At 46.3% G+C, this 26,766-nt stretch overlaps 13 protein-coding genes across 13 annotated transcripts; 6 read left to right on the forward strand and 7 right to left on the reverse strand.

Moving 5' to 3' along the window:
* Positions 1–89: 89 nt before the first annotated feature.
* V1514DRAFT_362947 (adenosine deaminase/editase) lies at positions 90–1,890 on the forward strand (the record flags this gene model as incomplete). The annotated part of the gene is made up of 3 exons (XM_066929755.1): positions 90–271; positions 336–712; positions 769–1,890. 3 exons carry the CDS (start codon positions 90–92, stop codon positions 1,389–1,391), a joined length of 1,182 nt encoding a protein of 393 aa, XP_066783769.1. The 3' UTR covers positions 1,392–1,890.
* A 92-nt stretch (positions 1,891–1,982) lies between these two features.
* On the reverse strand, positions 1,983–3,558 carry V1514DRAFT_330049 (uncharacterized protein). Its single transcript, XM_066927435.1, has one exon. It carries the CDS (start codon positions 3,379–3,381, stop codon positions 2,200–2,202), a length of 1,182 nt encoding a protein of 393 aa, XP_066783770.1. The 5' UTR covers positions 3,382–3,558; the 3' UTR covers positions 1,983–2,199.
* Positions 3,559–3,630: 72 nt separating this feature from the next.
* Positions 3,631–3,882, forward strand: V1514DRAFT_279850 (uncharacterized protein; the record flags this gene model as incomplete). The annotated part of the gene is made up of 1 exon (XM_066925024.1): positions 3,631–3,882. One exon carries the CDS (start codon positions 3,631–3,633, stop codon positions 3,880–3,882), a length of 252 nt encoding a protein of 83 aa, XP_066783771.1.
* Positions 3,883–4,124: 242 nt separating this feature from the next.
* V1514DRAFT_330052 (uncharacterized protein) lies at positions 4,125–4,674 on the reverse strand. Its single transcript, XM_066927436.1, has 2 exons — positions 4,565–4,674; positions 4,125–4,467 (listed from the first exon to the last, which is right to left on the reverse strand). Exons 1-2 carry the CDS (start codon positions 4,625–4,627, stop codon positions 4,195–4,197), a joined length of 336 nt encoding a protein of 111 aa, XP_066783772.1. The 5' UTR covers positions 4,628–4,674; the 3' UTR covers positions 4,125–4,194.
* A 64-nt stretch (positions 4,675–4,738) lies between these two features.
* Positions 4,739–6,272, forward strand: V1514DRAFT_351975 (kinase-like domain-containing protein). The gene has a single exon (XM_066929472.1). The coding sequence runs from the start codon at positions 4,829–4,831 to the stop codon at positions 6,206–6,208; it is 1,380 nt and encodes a 459-aa protein (XP_066783773.1). The 5' UTR covers positions 4,739–4,828; the 3' UTR covers positions 6,209–6,272.
* Positions 6,165–9,247, reverse strand: V1514DRAFT_330058 (uncharacterized protein). The gene is made up of 3 exons (XM_066927437.1): positions 8,447–9,247; positions 7,401–8,367; positions 6,165–7,338 (listed from the first exon to the last, which is right to left on the reverse strand). Exons 1-3 carry the CDS (start codon positions 8,869–8,871, stop codon positions 6,301–6,303), a joined length of 2,430 nt encoding a protein of 809 aa, XP_066783774.1. The 5' UTR covers positions 8,872–9,247; the 3' UTR covers positions 6,165–6,300.
* An 890-nt stretch (positions 9,248–10,137) lies between these two features.
* Positions 10,138–10,935, forward strand: V1514DRAFT_262902 (mitochondrial 37S ribosomal protein mS29; the record flags this gene model as incomplete). The annotated part of the gene is made up of 1 exon (XM_066924778.1): positions 10,138–10,935. A coding segment is annotated over one exon (798 nt), but the record flags the coding sequence as incomplete, so codon positions are not given.
* Positions 10,936–11,611: 676 nt separating this feature from the next.
* V1514DRAFT_330065 (uncharacterized protein) lies at positions 11,612–14,669 on the reverse strand. The gene is made up of 3 exons (XM_066927438.1): positions 13,608–14,669; positions 13,382–13,552; positions 11,612–13,326 (listed from the first exon to the last, which is right to left on the reverse strand). The coding sequence occupies exons 1-3, from the start codon at positions 14,535–14,537 to the stop codon at positions 11,752–11,754; spliced, it is 2,676 nt and encodes an 891-aa protein (XP_066783776.1). The 5' UTR covers positions 14,538–14,669; the 3' UTR covers positions 11,612–11,751.
* Positions 14,670–14,789: 120 nt separating this feature from the next.
* V1514DRAFT_330067 (acyltransferase ChoActase/COT/CPT) lies at positions 14,790–17,151 on the forward strand. Its single transcript, XM_066927439.1, has 2 exons — positions 14,790–14,936; positions 15,094–17,151. The coding sequence occupies exons 1-2, from the start codon at positions 14,901–14,903 to the stop codon at positions 16,972–16,974; spliced, it is 1,917 nt and encodes a 638-aa protein (XP_066783777.1). The 5' UTR covers positions 14,790–14,900; the 3' UTR covers positions 16,975–17,151.
* On the reverse strand, positions 16,994–17,956 carry V1514DRAFT_330068 (uncharacterized protein). Its single transcript, XM_066927440.1, has one exon. The coding sequence runs from the start codon at positions 17,687–17,689 to the stop codon at positions 17,105–17,107; it is 585 nt and encodes a 194-aa protein (XP_066783778.1). The 5' UTR covers positions 17,690–17,956; the 3' UTR covers positions 16,994–17,104.
* Positions 17,957–19,530, reverse strand: V1514DRAFT_362951 (glycoprotease family-domain-containing protein). Its single transcript, XM_066929756.1, has 5 exons — positions 19,018–19,530; positions 18,872–18,968; positions 18,683–18,805; positions 18,121–18,567; positions 17,957–18,055 (listed from the first exon to the last, which is right to left on the reverse strand). Exons 1-5 carry the CDS (start codon positions 19,433–19,435, stop codon positions 18,019–18,021), a joined length of 1,122 nt encoding a protein of 373 aa, XP_066783779.1. The 5' UTR covers positions 19,436–19,530; the 3' UTR covers positions 17,957–18,018.
* Positions 19,531–19,609: 79 nt separating this feature from the next.
* Positions 19,610–21,419, forward strand: V1514DRAFT_48678 (Endonuclease/exonuclease/phosphatase). The gene is made up of 3 exons (XM_066930033.1): positions 19,610–20,006; positions 20,080–20,125; positions 20,214–21,419. Exons 1-3 carry the CDS (start codon positions 19,728–19,730, stop codon positions 21,407–21,409), a joined length of 1,521 nt encoding a protein of 506 aa, XP_066783780.1. The 5' UTR covers positions 19,610–19,727; the 3' UTR covers positions 21,410–21,419.
* Positions 21,420–21,429: 10 nt separating this feature from the next.
* On the reverse strand, positions 21,430–22,681 carry V1514DRAFT_319710 (nucleoside phosphorylase domain-containing protein; the record flags this gene model as incomplete). The annotated part of the gene is made up of 5 exons (XM_066925959.1): positions 21,430–21,939; positions 22,000–22,064; positions 22,130–22,209; positions 22,277–22,352; positions 22,459–22,681. The coding sequence occupies 5 exons, from the start codon at positions 22,679–22,681 to the stop codon at positions 21,430–21,432; spliced, it is 954 nt and encodes a 317-aa protein (XP_066783781.1).
* Positions 22,682–26,766: the final 4,085 nt, after the last annotated feature.

Consider the following 26,766-nt stretch of genomic DNA (forward strand, 5'->3'; position numbering starts at 1 on the left):
TCAGGAGGCGATGGGCCTTTCGCGGGATAAGCGCAGCGCAGCGACCAAAAAAAAAAAAAAAAAACATTCAAAAACGTCATGAATTGATGATGAACGACCAAGATGAGATTGCCAAATTAGTGTTTACCACGTATAACGCATTGCCAGATAAATGCAAGCCTCGCACCAGGCCAGATGGCACGCCGGAATGGACCAATCTTGCCGGCATCGTGCTTGTCGGCGGCGACGGTTACAACCACGACGAAAATGATCGAGTTTGCGCAAGCATAGCGTATGTAATTTTATTTTTTTTCAAAAACAAAAAAAAAAAAAAAAATAATTGACCTGATTAAAAGTACTGGAGTGAAGGCCACTGCGGACGAGAACTTGCCACATGCGGCCGGTCAGGTCCTGCATGATTGTCATGCCGAGATTTTAGCCATTCGAGCGTTTAACCGGTTTATGATCGATCAATGCAATAGTAGAAACAGTAGTGACAATCCGATTGTCATGTTTAATCCGGACCGGGGCAAGTACGAATTGCGACCGAGATGGCGGCGCATCGTGATGGTGGCCACGGAAGTGCCATGTGGTGATGCCAGCATGGACCGATTAAGTGACGGCAAGATTGCATGGGATGAAGCCAACATTCAAGCCATGGACAACGACGGCACCGGACCAATGATTGGCCGCGGGTATTTCTCCCGCGTCGGCGTCGTGCGCACGAAACCAGGTAAGACAGGATTATTTTATTATATACTCATACAACATTTACAAAAACAAACCCAGGCAGAGCAGATGCACCAAGGACGATGAGCAAGTCGTGTTCAGACAAGCTGGCAGCCAGGCAACGCACGTCATTATTATTAACCGCCACGAGCACAATCATGTCCGCCCAAAACATGTACCTGACCGAGCTAATCGTGCCCAGTCAAAAGCACGACCTGTCATCGTTCGGCCGCGCGTTCGGCCGCGTCAGGCCGTTTGATTGCACGACGGCGCTTGCACGGCCAGCCGAGTACGGGTTCGTGCCCATCACCGTGACCACGTACTCTGCAGTCGCGGGCCGCATGTTTGCGCATGACCGCACGCGACAAGAGCTGGTGTCCAAGCCGAGCATGGTGTCGCTCGTGTACGTGGCCGGCGGGCAGCACGGCGCGGAAGCAATCGTGAAAGGCCGGCGCATGGGTGGCCGGGCCGGCACGGCAGCGGCAGCGAGCGTCGTGTGCCGGCAGGCGTTAGCACGAGCAGCTGCCTTGGCAATAATGGCGGTGGAAAACCCCCATGACCAGGTCGTCACCAGGTACATTGAATTGAAAACCATGGACCCGGCCCGCGTGGCGGTCAAGCAGGCCACTAGGCGTGCGCTGGGCAATTGGACGCCGACCGCGACCGATGACTTTAGCCTTTGAGTCCGAGGGTTTTTTTTTTCAGTTTGCTTGCTTGGCCGACCTAATTTGAACCAAGATTTTTGCCAGCACGTCCTTTTCGACTCGCAGGTCGGTCAGTTGCCTTTGCAAGTGACGCTCTTCTCGTTCCAGTAACGCGAGCCTGCTTGCGGCAGCGTTGTTGTCGCTGTCGTGATGATGACCAGGATCAGGGTTGCCGGCTTGAGCTGCACGAGATGGCGGGGACGTGGATTGTTGCATGGAGTATGAGACCGAGCAAGAGGTGGCACTATTCGACGGCAATGGTCAAACGGGGTCGAATCGAATCGAATCGAATCGAATCGAATCGAAAGGCAGGAGGGCAGGAGGCAGGGTAACTGGGAATATCATGGGAATATGATGGGCATGCCATTGGGCGGGGCCAATTTCACCTGCCGCTGGCTAACTGAGCTGCGCAGGTGCTTGCACGCTTGTCGATATTGTGGATTGAGAAGCCGAAGGTGTAATACAATGCCATGATGGCTGCATTGTTACGCCTGTGCGGGGGAGATGGGGAGGGGGATGAACGGATCGGGATTGCGCGCCGAAATGGCCCGAGGCAGCAAATTATTGCCTATCGCCGAATAGCTGTATTATAATATATATCAAATGAAATGTTCATGTCTCAATGTAGGCGACTAGATTATACTACCCAATAATAACATCAAAAAACACCAACCCATTAAATTACACCAAAAAAGAACTATGATTACATTACGCCCGGTCATGGTCAATCAAATTTGATTTCATTGCCATAACCGTTTGTACTCTTTTTTTTTTTTTTTTTTTTCGTCTAGGGAAAAAAATGCCGCATGAGTGGTGATGGCGCTGTTGGCGCTGTTGAGGAATAGTCTAATTGCAATTGAGCCATGGTCGTGAACAAGGGCAAATCCCGGCCAGCAGCGGCAGCGGAGAAGGACGCGTTCGTGGCCTTGTCATCTGTCGTCGTGGTATCGGGGGTGATGAATGACCTGGCGGATAAGAGCACGTCGGGAGGCGTTGACGTGGCCGATGACGTTGCGGACGGCCGCGACGTGGGCGAATGCCGTGATTCGACCGACGACACGGTCGACGTGAGCGACGGTGTGGGTGACGGCAAATGCCCGGCGGCCGATGCCGAGTGCAAGCCAGAGAAGAGCGGCAATGGCTGGTGGCCAGAGAAGGAGAAATTCATGTTGACGCCGGATTCAATCTTGATCACCGGGTCTGCCGCCGGTGCCGGTGCCGGTGGTGGCGCAGGTAGCGCGCTGGCGAGCCAAAACTGATGATTGAAATCAAACGCGGCCGTGGCAGCAGCAATGGCAGCCGACGCAGATGCGTCCGAATTGTGGTCGTCTTCATCGTAGTCAAACTCGACCGCGTTCTCATCATCGTCATAATCATCATCGTCCTCGTCGTCCTCGGGGGTCAACCCCATGCTGGAATTATCCGGCAACACGAACGGCAGCAGCAAATTCGGATTGATGTAAAGCGACCCAAACAAGTTGTCCTTGCCGTCTTGGCCGGCCGTGGCATTGAAAGCGCCGTTGCCAAAGGTTGATTCCAGCCATTGGTTTGTGGTGGTCGAAACCGAAGAAGCCCTCGGCCTGGGCGGCGGCGACACCATTTTGGGCCGTGACAACGTGGCCACGGTGATTGAATTTTTGCGATACCGGGCCGATGCTGGCGCGGCATTGCTGCCTGTCGTTGTCGTTGTCGTTGTCGTCGTTGTCGCCGCCGGCGTTCTCTTTTTCTGCGACAGGTTCTGGTGCAGTTTTTGCTGATGACGCAAAAGCAGGTCCCTGCGAGCGAACCTGCGCTCGCACACTGGGCATTCAAACGGCTTCTCCTTCGTGTGACTGCGCTCGTGGCGCTTGAGGTGCTCGAGGCGGGCGAACGCGCGCAAACAAGTCGGGCACACGTGCGGGCGAGGCTTTTCCGGCTTGCTGGCCGGCTGAGGCGCACAAGCAGCTTGAGGTGCGACAGGCGAGGCCATATTGTTGTGGGGAGAACAAGGGGTGGGGACAAAACTGGCGATGCAAAAAAGGCGGAGGTGTGGGGACGCAAGAGTGTGGGGTGGGGAGAACAGCAAAAAAGAAACCCGAATTCATGCGCAAAACAAAATCGCGCCGGGCGCCGGTCACGCGGGTGCATTAGTCAGCGATTATGTCAGCGGTGGGTTGTAATTAATTAGTTGGTTGTTAGCGATTGAAACGTTCACTTTGTGCAGTGCTCACCATCCATCATGTCATACAACAACATTGGCCTGTCCACCCCCAGGGGATCTGGCACCAGCGGCTTCGTGACCACGAACGCGGCCTCGGTCAGGCCCCGTTCTCAACGGGACAGTAAGAGTAGTAATAGTAGTAAGCCCAGCCTCGATCATGAACAGCAGCAGCGGCGCCACCCGGCCAGGGAGATTGCCGATCACGATGCTCGCCGCCAGGTCGAGGTCGAGTGCTTGCAGCTGCAGGACCAGTTGGAAGACCAAGGGTGAGTGCTTGTTTTGTTGTTTCGTTTGTGCATACATGCATGGCCACCTGCGGCTAACGCTTGCCATGCTTGCCCACGATTATAGCCTGGCCCAGGACGACATTGATCTGCGAGTACAGGACCTGCGCCGGAACCTGCTCGCGAGCCAAACCGCAGCGGCATCATCGTCATCGTCAGGCCGCCGCGGCCAGCACCAGTCGAGGTGGTGAAACGGAGTGTTTGTACAATACTAATACAATAAATGTCATGGTTATCATTCTTACGTAGCATTCGTTTATTTTATTCTGCATGTATGTACAATCAATCAATCAATCCATTATTGCTGCTGCTGCTGCTGCTGCTGCTGCTGCTGCTGCCTCCGCTCCTCGGCCAGCGTCGGCTTGCCCTCGCCTGCCCGCTGATTTTCAATCGCCTGCAGCATCGTGACCTTGCGAACCAGCTCGGCCCATTCTTCCGGACTCCGTGGCATCTTGCGTTCTCGTTCTTCTTGTTTTAATTGCCGCCTCATAAACTCGCGATCAAGATCTTCTTCCAATCCGATTGAAAAATACAGCATGAACCCGATCGGGAATAACAGGTACGTGCCAAACTGAACCAAACCCCACCGTTTGTTAGCACAGTCTTGCCCTCCACAATCAATTTGCTTGCCCCTTGAGCCAACAAAAAAATTCATTCTACATTCATACCCTGACTAGCTCTAAATTGCCTCCTTGCAGATATTTTTTCCATGCTCCTATTCGACTCGCCATTTCGTCCTTGTTATTTGTCGTGATCCGGAGTGGCGCGAAAATTTAGTTACGCATTGTTGGTTCGTTAATAATTAGTTAACTAGTTCGTATAACTACGTATTACATAAGTATAATAATTTCCTCACTCAAATTTCAACTTCAACATATCAGACTAGTACAAATTCATCATTCACCGGCGCTTCTCTCAATTCATGAAATCTCATGTCTCGCAAACGGCAGGCTTCTCCTTCAAGTCAGTCGTCTCCTCGCAAGCACCATAACTCGACATCAAACCCGCCGGCGGCCATCAATAATTCCCATCATGCGTTTTATGGCTGCACGTTTGTTCGTCAGGACTACGACATTCTCGGCAAGCTTGGTGAAGGCACGTTTGGTGAAGTAAGCAAGGCTCGTCACAAGCAATCCGGTTCATTGGTTGCCTTGAAAAAAATTTTGATGCATAACGAAAAGGAAGGATTCCCGATTACCGCGTTACGAGAAATTCAAATCTTGAAATCACTAAGCCACGACAACGTGATCCCGTTATTGGAAATCAGTGTCGAACGTGCGGTTTGGGACAAAAATACTAAACATCGCGGTGCCATTTTTATGGTCACGCCTTACATGGATCATGACTTGGCTGGCCTGCTGGCCAATCCGGACGTTAACTTGACCGTGCCGCATATTAAATGTTACATGTTGCAATTACTCGCCGGCACAAAATACCTGCATGATTCTCATATCATGCATCGAGACATGAAAGCTGCAAACTTGTTGATTGATAATAATGGAATTCTAAAGATTGCCGATTTCGGTCTCGCTCGCAGGTTCGACCCTGTCGATACCACCACCACTACTATTGCAACCCACGATCGACCCGTTCGCAGGGATTATACAAATTGCGTGGTCACGAGATGGTACCGACCTCCTGAGTTGTTACTCGGATTTCGAAAATATTCTTGCGCGATTGACATGTGGGGAATCGGTTGCATCTTTGCAGAGCTGTACCGTCGCAAGCCGATCCTGGCTGGCACGTCCGATATCGACCAATTACAAAAAATTTTCACCCTCTGTGGTCCGCCCACGGAATCTTCCATGCCAGGTTGGCAAGACATGCCAGACGCGGCCGGATTACGATTCCCATCGTCATCATCATCGTCTTCTTCTTCTTCTTCTTCTTCTTCTTCTTCGCGTTTGTTGGAACATGAATATAAAGCTCAATTGGGAAACTTAGGCCTAAGCCTGCTGGCGGGCTTGCTCAAGCTTAATCACGAAACCAGGCTTTCCGCTGACGACGCGCTTGATCATCCGTTTTTTACCACGCCACCGTTGCCAGCATTGCCTCGTGATTTGCCCACGTATGATTCCTCACACGAATACGACCTTAGGTCGGCTGCTTCTAACGAACGTCCGGCGATTAATCACAACATTCACAAAAACACCACCACAATCAACAACAGCCACAACAACAACAACAACAACTACGGTCACGGTAACGGTCACGGTAACGGTAACGGTCACAATCACAGTCATAATCATTATCACAATTCATCATCCAACCGTCCTTGGCGTCGTGATAATCCACCAACATGGCGAAGATAACAACTAAAAATATTATTTACATTTACCTTTACATTTACATTTGCACTTTTTACTCTTTCAAACCCATAACGCCTGTAGAAAAAATGCACGCCTCAACTTTCATCATCATTAATCATCATGGCTTCCAATTCAGTCATGAAAAAATCTTCCTCGTCTTGAAAACCGCGTTGTTTGTCAAAATCACGGTCGTGACCATCATGATCGCTTAGTGCTGCTGCTTGTTCCGGCCATCGCCGCATATTATAAAACCGTACCAACGCTCGCAACGCAATCTCGCGAGCGTACGATTCGTCCACGTCGCCATCTGCGTCCGTTCCGCCGCCTTGCAACCAGCCGTCACGTAATTCTTGCCGGCAATGAATGTAAATCGCAGTAATCACGCGCATGTTTGCGTGCCGCCACTTGCGACCACTAAACGGTATCACGCCCTTCATGATCTTCAACGCGTGCAAGCGCGCGTCCGCGTGTGACAACCGCAACGTCTTGCGCAACACGGTCGTGCATCGCAATTGCACGAGCATCAGGTTTCGATATGTCTTGTGCTTCACGGTCTTGCCCATCGTGCGCAGAAAATTTATAAACGTGAACAGGTTGCGGCGGGAAAATTTGGTCACCACCATCACAATGTCATCAAGATGGCCATCATCCTGTTCGTACTGCTGCTGCTGTTCTTGAAATATTAGCAAATCATTATCCACATCAGTCCTGACAACCTCATCCCCTCGCGGCAACACCCGGACAACGTCAACCCCGACCGCCAACGCCCGACAAGCAGAGAAAAACTTAAACTCATCCAATTCCGGCATCTGCATCACGAACCGATCAATCTCACCTTGGCCGGCGAAAAATTGCATCAAAAGTGGCAACAGGTTGGAATCATACAACAACTGACTGACGTATTCAAACTTGAGCACATGCGTGACCTTGCACCAGCGCATGAATTGCAATATCAAGCCGGATGATGATTTCAGCAAGATTTCTTGCTCCCTGACTTGCTCCAACTGACTAATCACGCCGCCGCCGTGACGGGATTGCCGTCGTTGCCGTGCCGGTTCGTAATCGTTCATGGTCGATAAAATCAGCTTTAATAACACAACCACAAAAGGCTGAATTCGCGGCAAGCATTCACCCTACAAACATTTTGCGTCCGTTAATCATCATTGTACATGAACCATATAGGCTCAACACTCACATAAACTCGTTCCACCCGCCGCAACCGGTCCGCACTGTCACCATGCCCATAATCCACCGACTCGGCAGGCTCAGGCTCAACCCACCCACGCTCGCGTTTCATGAACTCATCCCGCTCTCGCCATAACTGCACCACAGGCAGGCTCGTCCGCGTATGCTTACTAAAGATCTGGTCTGCCTCACGAATGCTCACCGGTACCACGCCATCCGTGTCCACTTCCGCACCGTGCTTGTTGTTGTGATCGCTGGTGTCCACAGTGCCTGGCACCGATGGTGACTGCGCCACCGGCGGCGGCGGGAACAAAAACGGGAAAGTCCTGTCCGGCTGAAAAATGCTCTTTTTGGGTTTAAACGATGACTGCGGTGGTGGCGACGGTGGTGGTGACGGTGCCGGCGTGGCAACGTGCACTGACGAGTACGGTAGCGTGTCCGCACTGGTCATGCTTGTGTTCGCCGAAGTCGCCCCTGTGACCGCTGTTATCGACGACCGCTGTTGCTGTTGTAAAAAAGGAACCGGCGGCGGCGTGTACCCTGGGAACCGAAACCGAACATCCTGCCTGAATTGTTCATACCCTAACGGCGACGCGGTCACGACGTCGACTGGCTTGCGTACGGCGGCTGACGCTGGCAGGCCTGCCAAGGTCCAGGCATGCTGCTTGGCTGCCGAGTAAGCGGCCGAGTCACCGAACAAGCATAACACTAGCTTCCATGTGACTTGCACCATGTTGCGAATCGGCATGTCCTCTTCACCATCATCATTATTATGGTTAATGTCGTGGCCGTCATCAGCACCGGCAGTGGGAATTTTAAATCGAGAAATTTGAGAAATGAAAAACGGCAACACGGGTGGCAGCAAACTGTCCAACTCAACAACAAACTCATTCTCATGCCGAAAAATTATCAACAAATAAAAAACTGTCAACGCTAAAAATAATTCCTTGCCATGTCGTGTTTGAGAACCTGATGATCTAACTCATCATAATGATTAGAAATTTGTAAATTGCCAAAACAAAAAAAAAAAAAAAAAAGATCAACAATGTAGCGTACCCGATTGTGGTTACAATGAATTCGTAAATCGTGGGCAACAATCCAGCATGCCACGCAGTTTTCGTATTATCCTGAATCGACGACAATTGCTTGGCCATGATTTCTTCGTCCTCAACTTGATCACTTCCAAGTTGATCAAACAATCCAATTACGACGTAAAAAATGCGCAACAACGAAGCTCGCTTGCTCTCCTCATCGCCGTCGTCGTGACTTTGTAACTTGCCAGCTTCGACTTGCACGTACCGTACCTTGTCTGATTCCGGCATTTCCCACCATGATTTAAGCAATTTGGAACATGAAGGTGACCTTGCTTCCACAAGACACTCGGCAAGCACCAAATTATTAGCATATGCGAACCATTCTTCCACTTCAACCTGCAACGAATCCGTATCTGAATATTCATATTGTAATTCCGGAGCCTGCATATGTTACATACACAAACAAGAAAGCACACAAAAAATGGTCAGTCATTGCACATCATCCACTCCGCAATGCAACAGCCATGCAGCAGTGCCGATTGTCTTTTCTTTGCTAGAACGCACCTTGAACTTTTGCTGCTGCCGTGGGTTCGCGTGCAGGTCTGACGCATGATTCGCGGTCATGTTTTCAGCAGCCACGATAAGTTCGTCTTGATCGATATCTGTTGAATCATTATTTGACATTTCGCAATCATGTAAGCTATATGCAAAAATAGACGTGATTAAAATACAAAATCAATTTGAGATTTGGTTTTTTTTTTGATGTATGGCTGAAGCACCAAGCATTTCCATGATTTGTGCTTGGCACGTGACCGGCTCCGAGGTTTGGATTTTGGTTTTCGTGCAAAAAAGAAAAAAAAAAGATTAAACTTGGGAACGAAAACAGCAACTTTTTTTTTTCATTTTCACAATCAGAATTCAATTGCCGCCTTCAAAATTAGGTACATTTTTTTTTAATTTATTGAAAAAGTATCTATACGGTGAATAGTTTTATATTGGAAATTTTTTTTTTTCAAGCCTATTTTAAAAACAATGTCACGCTTAACAGGACGGCTGTCATTGATACGACGACAGCCGGCGATGACGGGATTGGCCCGGTCGTTTCACATGACAGCGCCAGCTGCAAAGAAGATTAAGGGAATGATTCGACCGACATCGTCATCAAACGATTCATCCAGACCCGGTGCGCAATTGAAGGGAGGACCACCAAGCCGGCCGGGACAAGGCCCTCCTGTCTCTGGTGGGCCACGCAAAGTGCAGCAGCACACGGTCACGCCAATCAAGAGTGCCGGCAGCTCTATATACACGTTTCGGGACACGATTTTCCGCAAGAAAAATCAGCGTAACACGAAGCGATTCCCTGCTTCTGAGTTTACTCGTGCGGCCAAGGCCAACCAGGATTCGTTTGACCCACCATTGCGACCGTTAACTCCAGGTTCGCAACCGAAATCATTAGTATTTTTGGATAATGAGGGCGAAAGCTTGCTCAGGTTTCATCGGGCTGAATTCCCGGCTCAATTGCGGGATTTGTTTTCTGAACATGCTACCGTGTATCGCGAATTGAGTTCCGACCTTGCCCAATTCTTTAATAGTTCGAAAGTGAAAGCAAACACGGAAGCGGCAGTTAGCGTGGAGGCCGATGCGGAAGCAACAGCAGACGAGATCCCAACCGGGCAAGCCGTAACAGAAGCAAGCGGTCATGTTGCGTATTTGCTGGACGGACCAGAAGGTGTCGGCAAGTCCACCGTTTTGCAACAATTACTCGTGGTGGCAAGCAAGCAAGGCGCGGTCACGATCCACATTCCGGACCTGCACGAATTGCTTTCCGGCCATCAAGCTTATGAGTTTAATGAGAAATCTGGCCTGTACGAGCAACCATCATACGCTCGACGGTTACTCAAGGGCGTGCTAAACAAGTTGGATTTCAAAGTATTGCAGTCAGCCAAATTGGTGAATTCCTACACCTACAACACGGGCACGCGTGCCAAGCCAAGTTCGATCGAGTTGCAAGCCGGAGTCAATTCCGTGTTTGACTTGGTGAACGCAGCTGCCAGGGGCAAGGCCAACGGCGCGATCGTGTTTACGGATTTGATTACCGAGTTAACGTCCGCTGACCGAACCGGTGCTCCCATCCCGGTCTTGTTTACGGTCGACAACGTGACCGCATTGGCCAAGTATTATCTGAACAATCCATACCGCACCAAAGAATTCACGCCGGTCGAGTCCACAAGTTTCGCAATCATTAACACGGTCGTGCGCTTGCTCAAGGGTGAATTGAAATTCCAGCATGGCATGATCGTGGCTGCCACTTCGGCAGCCACGAAGGCTGATTTGTCGTTGCAAGTCGCGCTTGGCGAAAAACCTTACGACCCGTACCTGGCATACGATAAGAAATTTAGGCCACAGGTGCACGACTTGTTTGCTGGATTGCAAACTTTACAAGTACCCCGATTTACAGTTAACGAGACCGGCTTGTTATTGCAATATTTCTACGACGTTGGTGTTATCACCGGCGGCGCTGAGAAGTTCAACCGCGCCATCGAATCCGCCGCCGCTACCACTACATTATCATCACCATCATCACCATCATCTCCATCATCTCCATCATCACCATCGCCACCCACAGCTCCGTCTTCATTTTCATCTGCATCATCATCATCACCATCATCGTCATCAATAACATCACCATCATCAACATCATCAACATCAACATCATCAACATCATCATTCTCAACTCCGGTTGGACCAGCAAGTGCTTCCAGGGGGTCATCAAGCAGACAACAACAACAACTACAACAACAACAACCACTCAGGTTAACATTATCTGAAGTTTTGGCCTTTGAACGTGGATATACGCAATGGGCAGCCGAACAAGAAGCAACCGGTGCGGACAAGCAATCATTGTCAAGAATCGAGTACGGCAAGTTTAAGGATACCACAGCCGGGCAAAAATTAACCAGAAATTCAGCGACCAGACTGCAACAAGTCAGCAACGTGCATGAATTTTGGAAAAGGCTAGTGCAGGTCAATTATTTAACATCGTCAGGATTGCCGCAGGCGTTGATCAGGAGCAACGTTCTTTGAAAACAACAAACTAAAAAAAAAAAAAAAAAACATTTAAAAACATATTTAAAAATTGGTGTAAATATTTTAGTTTTTTTTTCTTTGCCTAAAGCCGAAATCTTTAGCGTTTTATATGATCATGCATTTTCTAAAGCACATTAAATTTTTCTATTACAAATATAGTTATAGCTAACAAAAAAAAACCCCGCAACCCATGCAATTGACAAACACATAAACAAAAATAACAAGAAAAAAAATAAAGCTCTACTTCGTCTTTGCACCACGGATTCCTAGGCCATACACGGCTGCACCAGCCCGGTCGGACGATTTTGTCGCAACTTCCGACCGTGATTTTTTTTTACTACTGTTACTGGTACCGGATCTGCTGATTGATGCCTGGATTTTGTTTGAGTGCAGGATCGTGATTGACGGCTGTTGCTGATTTGGCAGTGGCAATGGTGGTGGCGGTGAAGAATCGGTTGCAAAATCGGCATGTTTTAATCGCGGACTAATTAACGATGCAAGGTTGGGTGACGATGCAGACGATGACACGAGCGACGGCGTGGACGAGATTGATCGCAGTCGCGGCGAAGATTTGGCCGATGTAGTATTATTTTGGTGATTCAAATCAATCGTGTCCAGTAACTTGCGCATGTCACCATTAGCAACCGCCAACGGCTGCAATTTTTGCTCCACTGCAGAAAACTTTAACAAAAACCCGGTCTCGATCTCGTCGATCTGTTGTGATGATGACGACAACAACTGATCAACAAAATCAGCGCACCTTTCTCTAATGCGGCGAGCGAAATTGTATTGCCACCGGGCCTGGATGTCAACCCAGTTTGCATTCACGGCGGCAACCATTTGGTCAACAAGGCCTAAAAACTTGGGAATTTCTTTCACTAACGTATCATTAATCGAAAGATACGACTGGGCAAGAAGCACGGTCTGCTTGTCTGGAGTGATACCGCGATCACGCAGGGTAATAAACCGTTTGTAATCAGCTACCTTGCGATCCCGTTTGGTCATCCATTTCTGCGGCCGATCAAACAAGTCAAGCGCGTCCTCCAGTGGCCGCAATACACGGGTCATAACCGAATTGCGAAACCGTGCCAGATCCAAATCGCGAATGTCAGCCGCAGCATGCCGCAAGCTATTCCATTTGGTTACGGTTGCGGCTGTGGCGACTGCACTGGCCTTGGACACGTCGTCCATCGCCACGGCCAATGTCAGTAATTTGTCGACACAAACGCTAGAAAAACCAAAACAACTTGAAAATGACTCCAGCACGATCCGAAGTTCCATATGCCGGCGGCGGAAACGGTCGAGAAGAATGTCATACGACCGGTCGACAATGTCTGTCTTGTCGGACAGGCCGACCGTTTGCTTAAACTTTTCAGTCGACCGAACTGCAAGCCCCTTAACAGCCATGCCTCCACCACTACTTCCCCCTCCGCCACCTCCGCGTTTAAAATCGGCTGCTGTCGTATCAGACGACGATGAAGAGGAGGAAATAAGCTGACGCTGTACCCTATTGATGCGATCGGCAACGGCTTGGATTTCATTTGCCGCCTGATCAAGCAATTTCTTGTCTAAATGACCAGCAGGTGTGGATTCAGCAATAGATTTTAAAAGTAAAGGGTATTTAAGTAAACGCTGGACCGGTTTTATCAGCAGAGATTCAAGATTCCAGGCGTTAGTATGCGATCCACTGGCCTTTTGACATGATTCGAGCCAGCGCGCAACTTGTGCGTGAGACGAAGAAAGACGATGCAAATTCATGCAAGAAGATTCATGTGATTGGCAATATTGCTTGTACACGGCTTCTAATCGTGGCATCTAAAAAATATGTGAGAATTAAGCACCAAAACGAAATTGTAAGAAAAATACATACAACTTCTATAAACAGTTGGCCAATCGATGACATTGAGTTTTCATTTGATACGGACGACAAATTTGGGGCAAACTCCCTGGTAAATATAAGGATTGCGTCGAAGCTCGAAAAAATGACCACAATGTCATTTTTTGAAAAAAACGATTGAGTGGTTGCAGACTGCCTGTAGTACTAAACCATGTTAGGTGAATGAAAACAAATAAGCATCCGATCATGATAAAGGTACCTTTTGGACGACGTTGAGATCAGATAGGTATGCTAGCTCAGTATCGACTAGCTCGCCGACAAGCCTTGACAGTTTGATAGACGATTTCGAAGATTGTTGCTGTTGCTTTTGCTGTTGTTGTTGTTGTTGTTGTTGTTGTTGTGTGACTGTGGATGTAGATGTGGATGACAGTGTTGATGATGCAATTGAGTGTGAAGGCGAGTGAGTCAACATGTGGACTGAAGTCATTGTAGATCGTGGCGTGTAAAATACTTCTGACGATTTCTTGGACAAGTTTTCATCAGGCGAAGTCGCAGCCGTAGTTACGGGCTCCAGCGATGGCAGGACAGGCAATTCAGGCGCCGTCGTTGACACGCTGCCTGCGTTCTTTTTCGCTAGCAAGCGTAACTTTGTAAACGAGCGTGAAGACTTAATTGTCTTGTTTGAAGAACCACTGGCGGACGTGACAGGCCGGACTGAAGGCAGGTCATCGGTCGCTGGCCCGTGGTAGTGCGCACCCAGATCTGGAGATGATTTTGAATGAGCGACAACGCTGACGGTAGCAGCAGACAAGGCCAATGATGCAGGTGGAGACAAAGATAAAGAAGAAGAAGTCGACGATGTGGAAGAAGAAGATGATGATGACGATAAGGATGAGGACGAGTCGACCGGACGGCGATCGAGCGCATGCAGGTAGGACTTGCGAGTGTCAGCCCGCGGCTGCGGCACGTGAACAGGGGTATACTGTGCCGTCAGCGAGTTCTTGAGCAACGCGAGATTGCGTCGGTGTGTTCTGCCAGCACCAGAGTGCAGATAATAACCTGGCGGCGAAGTCGACAAAGTCGAGATTGATGTCAGTGTTGACGGTTGCGGCGGTCCACGCAGCACGGCCGAGTCGGAGAAGACGCGAGTCGCCGGGCGAGCGCGAGGCGGAATCGGGGGCAGGTCCATTGACAAGGGCCCTGCAAACACAAGAAGCGAACGTGAGTAGCGCGGATACACAAAACAAGGACCAAGGAGGGTGCGGTGAAGGGCGCTAGTGGTGGTGGTGGGCTACGCGGCGGTGCGCACGTGAATCATGCGGGTGACTACGCCAGTCATGTTCACGTGCACTTTGCGAGTGACACGGCGCGGCCGCTCGGCAGCTGGCTCGGGTTGGTGAACGAATTGGTTCCCTTCGCCCCGCGCTTGGGCAGACAGGATGATGGGTTCCCTTTGGCCCTGCCGACCGAGATATAAAAGCCTCTGCTTGCCCCGCCTCTCTTGACGATGCCCTGATTGCCCATCTCATACACGCTCTCAAGCCTTGACTCAATGATTCTTCTGTCCCGCCGTCTTATCAGATCAAAGGTAGGTGACCCGCAGGGTAACCCGGGCCCCCTGAATCATCCATCTCCCCCGCATTGCTTTCGGGCCGGTCAAGGAATGAATATCTTGTCCGTTCATCCTCGGCACATGCAATCTTTTTGTTTATCTGACTAACCAAACCCGTTGTCTGAACTTTTAGACCTTGCATACGTCTATACTGTCGCCCATGACAAGGGCGCGCAATAACTCCGTGGCCGTGTTTGCTGCCAGTACCAGCAGTACTAGCAGTAATAGCACGCCTGGTGCCATGCTGCGGTTTCAGGATTCACTGCCTCGCTTGCCCGTTCCCGCGCTCGAAGAAACAGCCGAGCGTTATCTCAAGTCAATTCATCCTATTGTGTCTTCCGAACAACTGACTGCGTCTGAGCGCCTGGTCCGCCAGTTTATCTCTACCGATGGTGACGGACCCCGCCTGCAACGCAAGCTGCTTGCCAAAGCTGCCGATCCTGCTGTCAAGAACTGGCTGTACGAATGGTGGAATTACTCCGCTTATCTGGCATACCGCGATCCTGTCGTGCCTTATGTGTCATACTTTTATGCTCACAAGGATGACCCTAGTCGCCGTGGTCAGGCAGCCAGAGCCGCTGCTCTGGCAACTGCCACGCTTCAGTTTAAAACCGAGGTCGATTCCAACACGCTTGAGCCGGAATACCTGCGGAAATCACCGCTATGCATGAATTCTTACAAATGGATGTTTAACGCCAGTCGAGTTCCAGCTCCTGGAGCCGACTACCCCGTCAAGTACGATTTTAAGGACCCAAAAAACAAAACCATTCTCGTTATTCGCAAGAACCGGTTTTACATTCTCCTGCATGATATTAACGGCATTCAGTTATCTACGGTTGAGCTTGAGGCTCAATTTCAAAGAATTATTAATGAAGCTGATGCTCTAGGTGAGGCCCCTGCCATTGGTGCTTTGACTTCGGAAAACAGAGACAAGTGGGTCGAGTTCCGAAACCATCTTGTCGCTGCCGATCCTGTCAACTCCGAGCTGCTTGAACGCATTCAGGCTGCTTCATTCGTGGTCGCGCTTGATGATTCAACTCCGGTTACGCTTGTTGAGCGTGCCCGCAACATGTGGCATGGTGATGGAGCTAACCGGTTTTACGACAAGCCCGTGCAATTCATAGTCTGCCAGAACGGCGTTTCCGGTTTTATGGGCGAGCACTCTATGATGGATGGCACGCCTACTTGCCGGCTCAACGACTATGTCAATCACGTCATTTTCACCAACAAGGTCAACCACGGGTCGCCGTCTGTGCGCAGCGACCTGCCGGCTCCTGAAGAACTCAAGTTTGTGATTTCGGACCAGGTCAAGCGTGACGTTGCTGTCGCGCGCAGTGATTTTGCCCACGAGATTGGTCTTCACGAACTGTCGGTGGTTAACTACCAACGATTCGGAAAGAACTTGATCAAAAAATTCAAGACCTCACCAGACGCGTTTGCGCAGATGGTTATCCAGCTCGGTTATTTCAAGCGGTTTGGCGTGTCTAGGCCGACATACGAGTCTGCCGCAACCAGGCAATTTCAGAATGGCCGGACAGAGACATGCCGGACAGTATCAGACGAATCTGTCGCGTTCGTAAAGGCATTCACTGATCCTACCGTCGATAACAAGACTAAGATTGCTACGTTTAGACGTGCAATCGATGCCCATGTGAAGTACATTTCCGAAGCCAGTGCCGGTCATGGTGTTGACCGCCATTTCTTTGGACTCAAGAATTTGGTTGAACCAGGCCAACCAATACCTGAACTTTTTAAAGATCCAACTTTTGCGTATTCGTCCTCCTGGTATCTGTCAACGTCTCAATTAAGCAGCGAGTACTTTAACGGATATGGCTGGTCACAAGTCATTGACGATGGGTTTGGCATTGCATACATGGTCAACAATAATTCTCTTAACTTTAATGTCGTGTCCAAAAAGCTTGGAACCGACCAACTAGCCTTTTACCTGAATGAAGCCGCCAACGATCTCGCCGACGTCCTCTCCACTGAGCTCGAAGTCACTGCCAAGTTATAAAACGAAGAAAAAATTGAAATTTTTTGTAATTTTTTGTATGGACAAATTTTATTATATTTGTTTTATTTACTTGTTACCAAATCTATTCCACTGATTTTTTTTTGTTGTTGTTATTTTTGACCCTTTTATATTAAACTGCAAAACTTACTTTCCCTTTCCGTTGACTTTTACCCTCATCTGCGGCAAAATCATTATTCTTGCCCCTCCGTTTCTTCTTAATATCCCGCTTCTTTTGATCGATCCGGTCAGCCTTGGCCTGTTCCCGGAGTTCAATCTCTTTCCGTTTGGCCTCACGTACTTCTTCCAATTGCTTGGCCCTTTCAATCTTGGTAGCATGCACCTGGTCCATTCGGGCATTTACCACGCTCAGTACTTTTGCCATCGATTCCCTATCATCAGCAAAAATCTTTCCCTTTTTGCCTCGTCGATGCACAACGCCAGCTGGCTTCAATGACGTGTTTAGTTGACTGGGATCAATCACGGGTTGCTTTTTGGCTGCTTTTGTGGTCGACTTGCGTTTGATCACCTTCTCGTTACCTAACCGGTCATGCGTCCGGCTAGTCGTCCGCCTCGTCTTGCTTGGTCGTTCTAACTTGGACAACGTCTTGATATGCGATGACAACGCGTTGGCAGCCAATGGGTTCGACTCCGGACCGGCCTTGACCATAGGCTTTTGACGCCGGGGTAATTTATTTTTGCTTCGTCGATATGCCATTTATTCTATTTATCTTATTGAGCAAAAAAAGAAGATTTTCAAAAGTAAAAAAAAAAAGAAAAAAGTTTTAATTTTCTTTCCTGCTTGAATTGAATAGAATTTGTTCAGTAGCTGAATTTGTCAATCGTGAAAATGTTTCGCTGGGAGTTTTCTTTCCCGATAAAGCCCTAACCCGCTGAGAGCTAATTTGTTCTCAGGCCAACGAACCCACGGTACGATACATGCCGTTTCCAAGTTTAACATGTTTTTTTTTTAAATTTTAACAAAATAATAATTGCAAGGTAATCCAAATTTTACTACTCAATATTTTAATTTGCTTCGTACATGATTTAATCATCTCTCCATGCTAAGAAAACTTCATCGGTTCTACAAAAAAAAAAAACGTTATGAATGATACTCACCGGGAACATTAAAAAAAAACAGAAACTCACCTGAATCGTTGCGTGCATGCGGAATCTTTCAACCTTGTACGGTAGCCAGTCTCGAATGCTAGTAATCCGGCATGCGCAATCATGATGCCGTTATCAATACAGAACCGTTCGTCGGTTGCGAATACTTCGCCGCCTCGGGCTCTGGCCATGACGCCCATCATTTCTTGCAGTCGTTCGTTACTGCCGACGCCGCCGACAATCAAGACCTGCTGTGATCCAACATGAGCCATTGCGCGCTCCGTGATTTCCACCAACATGGCATAAATTGTCTCCTGTAACGAAAAGCACAGGTCTTCCTTTGTAATTTCCTCTTGGCTGTCGTCTGAAACGTACTTGGGCTTGCCGGAAAATATTTCATTAGCAAGCCCGTCAATATAAGCCAATATTCCAGACATTGACAGGTCCATTCCTTTGACCGTGTATGGTAGTTCAACGTAGTTTTTCCCTCTTTTTTTTCAGACGTGGCGCGACACAATAAAGATTAGCAATCAAAAAAAAAATAAAAATTGAATGCCGCTCGAGGCTAGACAGGCACTTATGACCGTTTAAAATTAAAACTCACTTTTTGGCCATTTGTTCGATATTGTATCCGGGACTTGGATCGTTAGGGATCAATAGTGTTCGTGCGAACCGATCCAAGCAATTTCCGACCGCAATGTCTAACGTCTCGCCAAAAATTCGGTACCTTATTGAAACCCTGTCGTCAGCACCATGGATGCACTAGCATATCAGCGTATGCGAAATTCTTTACCTCTGGTGTGAATATGCAATTACTTGAGTATTTCCACCTGATACGTACAACACGACTGGATTGGTAGCTCCCGTGATCTCTCTGCCCATCTCGATATCTATTCTTGTCAGCTTCCTTACCTCGAACCCACACAGGCATGTACGTACGTCCAACGCAATGGTTTACTCCAACCAAAGGCTTGCCCCACATCAAACTCGCAGTTCTCGCAGCAACAGCCACGCTTTGCAACGGTGCACCCATGCCTGGACCCTGTGTGAAGCACACGCAATCAATATCCGCACTTCGCAGGCCGGATTCTTTCAAGGCCTGCTTGACCAAGTTAACCACAAACTGCCGATGATGCTTGGCAGTATCCCGTGGCAAAAACCCTTCGCCTGGTGGCGTGATATATGTATGTCTGATGTTGGACAGCACTTCGGCAGCTGGCCGTCGCCGCTTGGACGGGTCGAACGGGAAATGCTTGATGATTCCCACGCCGAGCTTGTTGGCTGAACCTTCGAGACCGATCGCAATTGTCGGTCGGTTTGGTGCCGCCAGTGGTAAGTATTCAGATGCTACTGGCATAGTTTGACAAGTATTAGTTGTTTGTTTGATTAAAGACTCGTAATACGAGTTGTTATGTACGATATATAATTATTTATTATTTGGTGCTCTAAAATCGTTAAATTGATGATATTTTATAAAGTTCAGCGCAGCTTTTGGCAAGGCACAATAAAATTAATCCGAACTGTAAACTTCATTTTTTTTTTTTTTTTTTGAAAACGAATATCAGGATAAGACTAACTGGAAATTAAAATCAATTGCATTGCTACATTAATACGCAATCTTGTAGACGCCTACAATTCCAATAGTTCAAATGGCCAAAGTCAAATCAAAGGATAAATCGACCAAGGCCACGGGTAGTGGTGGCAAGAGCAGGCCTGATTTTGTAACCCCGGAATACATTGCTGCTCAACGGCTTAAACGTGAGCAAGCAAAAGCTGAAAAGGCAAGGTTGAATGCCGAATTAGGCGTCGTGCCAGCTGATCAGGTCGGATTCAACACTAGTTTCATAGAGCGACCGGTACTACGAATCAGCAAGCCAGTGAGAGAGGCAGACGGAGATCAAGTCGATTTAAAAATTATGACATACAATGTATTTGCTGGCTTTTGTTTTTGTTTCAATCGATCTACACGTGCCATTGGAATGATTTATTGACAAAACATAGGTACTTGGACAAGCATTAATTAGAAGAAAACTCTTCCCCACAAATGGTAACAATAAGATATACAATTTTCGTCTTCTTCAAAAAAGTTTGATTAGGTTGCTAATTTTTTAAAATTTTCGGCGGTTTTTTGAAAGGCAATGCACTAAAATGGCGATGGAGATCAAAAGTATTACTTGGGGAGTTCAAGTTTTATAATCCAGATATTATGTGCCTACAAGAGGTCGACCTTGCCCATTTGTCAACATTTTACATTCCAGAACTTAAGAAGTTAGGGTACGATGTACTTTATCATCGTGGAGATCGCAAGAATCATGGTCTCTTGATTGCATGGAAGCGAGGGTTGATCAGATTAGTTGATTCTTTGCCAATAGCGTACGATACCGACACTGGCTATGATCATGACAACGCTGGCAATGAAAATGATCATGATAATAACAACTCTGCGAACAAACGACCAAGCACGAAACCTCAAATGAACACTCGAAACGTGGGCTTGCTTGCCTCGCTTGAATTTGTCTCCACTCCGGGCAAGGGACTGATCATTGGCACGACTCACTTATTTTGGCATCCGTTCGGCACGTTGGAACGTACCAGGCAATGTGCAATCTTGCTTCGCAGGGCCATAAACTTTCAATCACAACATGACCTTGGTCAATGGCCATTATTTTTGGCTGGTGATTTTAATAGCATGCCGATTGATTCGCCTTATTTGGGACTTACTCGGCCTGCCGGACCGGAGCGGGATACAAATGAGGCGTTGCAAATTCTTCACGAGAGTTACGAGCATGAATATAAAAAGAAAGACATCGAAGAAGAAGAAGAAGAAGAAGAAGGTGACGACGAAGAAGACGAGGACGGCGAAAATGAAGAGGCCATTCTGAACAATGCGGTGACTGCTAAAACATCAACAATACCATTGCCACGGGCAAAGTCGTCATCATCATCAATATCGGGGATGGCCATAAAGTCAACACCTCAAGAAGTATTAAGATTACATGACAACAACTCAGCAAGGCTTAAAAGTTTATATGGCGAATTTTACCGGTACGTGCATCCGGAAAATGCAACCGCCGACAGAAATTATGAGCCAGCGTTTTCGAACTGGGCACATGCATGGCGTGGCTTGCTGGATTACATCTTCGTGGCTGATTTTCATTCCGGTCATGCAACTACGGATTCCGAAATCGTGCCAAACGTGCAAGTTTTGGAATTGCTTAGATTGCCAGAACCGCACGAAATGGGACAAGAACCAAGTGGGCAACCTAGAGAGGGCCAGTACCCATCTGATCACTTATGCCTGATGGCCAAAATTCGTATAGATCTCGTCTAGTACAAAAAAAAAAAAAAATTCTATTCTAAGCCCGAAATTGTTTGATACACTAAAGAACGCAAATCCTCACTGGCAAGGTGCGCGGCTTCAATGACTTCCTCATGCGTTGCCTTGCCAGCACTAATATCCTCATGGTTGCCATCTCCCGCTGCTACGGCTGCTACTGATGGCGTGGGTTCGGCTACGACCTCGTTTGTAATCAAGCTAATAGCCAAGATGCGAATGCCCGAGTGCCGAGCGACAATGATTTCCGGCACCGTGCTCATGCCGACCGCGTCGGCACCCAAAACCTTGAGCATGCGGGATTCGGCCCTGGTTTCGTACGTGGGGCCGGCCACGAAAGCGTACACGCCTTCGTGCACGGTTCGGTTGAGCTTATGCTTTGCATTTGCGGCAGCCACGGCGGCGAAAAATCGTTGCCGCAGGTCTAAATCGTAAGCGTCACTGAGGGCTAAAAATCTAGGACCGAAATAAGGGTCGTTGGCTCCCCTGAGTGGGTGCCATCCTGCCAGGCCAGGGAAGTTGATGTGCTGTCGCTCTGATTAGGGCCTGGTATAGCAAAACAAATTCAAACATGACCTTTCACATACATCATTAATGACAACGAGATCTCCGGCCTTGTAATTCGAGTTTAACCCTCCGGCAGCATTCGTGACTGTAAAAGTTTTGGCATTCCCGTTAGCAAGCACGCAAAATCATCCAAATCAATGATTGATTTACCAATTAGTGTCTTAATTCCGAACACGCTGAACACTCGAACAGGGAATGCAGTAGTGTCGATCGGATTTCCTTCATAAAAGCTAATGACGTTAATAATGGTGCTCACATAAATTTCTCATGATTTAATTGATACAAAATATTACTTACTGAACTCTGCCTACCATGGCAACCGCTGGCACCTTGCCGAAATATCCAAACACCAATTTGCCAACATGACCATCGACTAAATTTTTTTTGATGTCAACATTATGAAATCCACATGCGACAAACAAACAAACAAACAAGCAAGCAAGCAAAAAAAAAAAAAAAAAAAAAAAAAAACACCATACCGGTCGGTACTGGGAAATACGGCAACTCTGAAAATTTAAACTCGAATCGAACGTTGCCATTGAGCGCATCAGCCAATCCATTCAAGCCGGACCCGCAAATAACTGCGACCCTTGTGCGCGCAAGGTCGTCTGGCAGTTTGCTTCGAATATATTCACAAACCGCATTTGCACGGTCCAACAATGTGCTCTCATTTGCACTAAAATCTGATGAATTGGATGACATTTTTTTTTATTTCTGTAAAAATTAAAACGAGGGGGAAGGTAAGAATTTGAATCATGCAATATGCCGCTGATAACAACCCTTCATGCGGCTTGCTGGGATTAGCTGGATAAGCTATATTCAACATTGTAAATAAAAATTAGAACCAATTATCCTTTGATCTATCTACTCCCCCAAATTCGTATTTTTTATTCGTATTACGGCTTTATTACATTTGGACAAAAATGCAAATTGTATTTAAAGCTGATAACAGAGCAATGTATTATTCAATCGCTCTGGCTTTCGTTTGGAATCGTGAATACAAATTAGTCGACATACATGACTTGATTTTTAGTAAAGCATGCTTTTTTTTGCTGGCAAGGGATTTATCGTATGTTGATCAACCTGTTTCATTTATAAGGGGGAAACGTATAGTACTATACCAGCCAGTAATATGTATAGTTAAGCGGATAAGCTTAATAAAAGTCTACCAATGTTGTATTGGCCACTTATTATAATATAATCTAACGTACAGATCAAATCCAGCTTACCAATTTTATTTGCTCGATATATACTAGCTATGGTACTACTACAGTGACGATTGTCGGAACCGAACGACACTCAGTACATCTCAATATAGTTAGTTGGTACTTTTAAGCTTATAACTACATCTCAATATAGTTAGTTATATGAAAGTTCATTAATGCTACCCAGTATGAAAAAAGACAAAAAAAAGGTTTTCTAATGCGGCAGTTCCGAAAAAATTGGTTACGTTTGTATAATACATAGTATATATGCATCAGTACATTTACCAAATCCGTGAATTGTATGCATATATAAGATAACCCCAGAACTTCAGTTTTTAATCTACTAATGCATACTTATTTTATATACAAGTATACCGGTTTCTAAGAGTGTAGAAAGAACTTGTATGGTACTGCCGAAAGTAATTTCTAGAGGCTGTCACTCAACAACCACGAGGCCGGCTCTTTACAGTGGAATCTGATGACAGATCAACTTATGATAGCATCACGAGAACTATTAAAGTTAAAGTTGTAAGCACTTTTATAAACCTTGTTTTAGTTTACAGTACTTTTTGGGAATAGCTCTGAGTGAATATTTTGTAGTCTATTCAACTGGATACTTCAGATGAGTAAATAATTGAAAAAAAAAAAAAACAACAACATGCAATAGTAATAAATATTCAAGTTAATCAGTTTATTACATCTTTTTTTGAGCTATTATATACGTATTAGTTTATGTATATAAGGTCTAGTTATAAGCAGCAGCGCTTTACCATCAATCAACATATATGTGTATACCGGCATGCATATAGTAATAGCTCTGGACTGGCACCCAGAGTTTACCGCATTTTCAAACGCAAAAAAAACGTCTAAAACTAAATAGGAAACTTGTAAAGAAAGTTCGGTTTGTCAGTTATATGTGTTACACTGAATTCACTATGACCAAAATGGTATAGTCGCGCTTGCTAGTTAGAGTTACCTTAGCTCCATATATTTTTTTAATATTTTTTCTCGCTTAATCTCAACTATATAGTTATAGCAAAAGCTGTAGTTATTTTAGTTATGAATGAGAGATTTAATTCAGCTAATTCACGAGCACTATACAAAACGTAAAAGAGGTATCTATGAAGAATATATATATACAAGTTGCACCCATGCGAGCTTATATTAGATTGATAAGCCAATACTAGGTGTATTTTTATTTGTAAGATGTTAGTTAGGAAGTTGGTTGTGCGCAATCTATGGCAAAAGTAGCCTAAAATTTAAACACTCGCCAGGTACGATTTTAACGACAAATGGTTTTATTTGAAAATATTAAATACGTATAATACATATAATCAAATATTAATGGTATATGCTTACAGATATTATAAGTTTCATATTATAAAATTAAACCACCATGAAGGGTTCAAAAAAACATATAAAGCCTCTATAACCTGACAATAAACCTCACGTGACTATGAAATTTTTCTAATATTTGCTGTTATGCCTAATACAGACTACAAGTTTGCACCAACAAAAGTGCTGGTGATTTTGTTTTTATTGACAAGAATGAAATGAGTGGCAAACAGAAGGGTTGAGAATAACCAAGGTCGTGCTCCACAATTCGTGAACTTTTACAAGTGCGCAGAGTACCTGTATATAACAGATATATAGCAAGAAAAAAAGATAATATATGTAGTATCTATATAAGCGGTGGTAAATTGAGATATTTAAATAAGCGAGGAAAATCTCGAGTGCATATACATGTGCATGACCGAATGCATTCAATTAAATTTAATGATATGTCGAATTTTTTTTTTTAAAATTCATAATTCGTAATACGTGAAAAAAATTACTATTAGTTATTGACAACTTTTCATATACGACTTCTTGTGATGTAAACCAATACCTGATTGCTGTTTATCTTGGATGGGAAGTCGCAAACGTCAAAAGCGCGCGGCTCATTATATAGGAGTGTCACTTGTATATTGTATAATACCCTGCACTTAAAACGCCATGGGCTTACTATATCTATATAATATTGTGGAGCCAAGTACCAGCCAACTGCTTTAATAAAGAAGAACATGCAACATGATTTTGATGCAGAAAAAAGTAAACACTAACTGAATGCGATATAGTTTGTCTACAACCGTTAAACTGTTGTGGGTAATAACAATAGATAGTGAGTAATTACCATCTTGTCCTATGCACATTCAAAACCAAGATCTATACCACGTCTTAGTATAATATTGTACAGGAAGCAACATTATACATGGCTTATGTCCAATTGGCATCAGAATAGCGCCGAAGTAGGGTGTAGAACAGAAGAATTACACTTGTAGAGCAAAAACCAAAACCTGCCGGTCCAAAAATGTGGAACGGCAGGGTAACGCGCTATCCCCGAAGCAGGTACCTGACAAACCTAAATCAACAAACTGCAAAAACCTTGATTTCTTGATATTTGCTAGATCTGGTTAGCACAATTGCAATGATGGCGACACATGGCTGTGGTGAACTTTGTGCAGAAGCGATTAATATATACCTGTTCCACATGTTTAATTGAGGTACCCACTAAGCTCTCCATCCAGCTAGCTTCTTTTGACCTACTTTGGTTTGTTTTTTTTACTTCCGATGAGCCAGACTTCGACGAAAAAAGGAAAAGTCGTTCAATATGATTGAACTGTCAATGAAAGTATAAAGTAAATTTGTTGGTGCCCGGCGCGGGTACTCTTGTATATATACTTTTCCTTTTTTGAGCTTCTTCCTTGTCGTCTTTCCCTGCCTATACATACGATCGATGGATGCGCACAAGTAGCCGCTCTCTTATATATATCTACCCAGACCTGGCCCGGCCCATTTATCTTTTTTTCTCCATTAATTATTGCACTTTTGCTTGAACATAACATATATTCATATCAATTCACTTCAACTACTTTCGTTAATACAATACACGGCCACATTGTTCCACTCAATAGATCTTAACCAGGCGGCAGCCTCGACTTCTTCTTTACCCTCGTCCTCTCAACGATACCTGGCCACCATGCGAAGTTCAGAGTCAGTTACACAGATTTCCCGCACATTGACACGCAAATTAAAACGGAGGTTTACTTTACCTAGGTCAGGCCAGTCTTCGCTTGATATTTCGCCAGCAGCGACATCACCTGTGTCACCGATATTCACGAGACATCATTCGGTTTCGTTTAGTGATGACAGCACTCGAAGTCGATCCTCGTTGGATATCACGTACGCGTCGGCGTATGAATCAATGAATTCGTCTTCGACATCAGTGTCCGATAGCAGCAACACTGCAAATAACAGTGTCGGTACGGGCGCTTACGCAGCCGTCGACCGTCAAGTTTCTCAGGACATGTCTGCTTCCGTGTCGATGCCTTCCACTCCTGCGATAGCGCAAGATTTGTCATTTTTTGAAGAGATATCAACAGTCAATTACGTTGATGGTTATGCTACCGAACCCGAGCAGGAACAAGCAGATGAAATGGCACGACAAATATTAGAAAAAATCGATATTGAGTCTGCTCATGAAGAACAGTGGTACATATGAAAGGCGGTTTGCTACGTCTTTTTTTATTTTTTGTTCTTCCA

This window comes from Lipomyces japonicus (genome assembly GCF_038497905.1).
Source record: "Lipomyces japonicus strain CBS 7319 unplaced genomic scaffold V1514scaffold_16, whole genome shotgun sequence".
Classification (NCBI taxonomy): Eukaryota; Fungi; Ascomycota; class Lipomycetes; order Lipomycetales; family Lipomycetaceae; genus Lipomyces; species Lipomyces japonicus.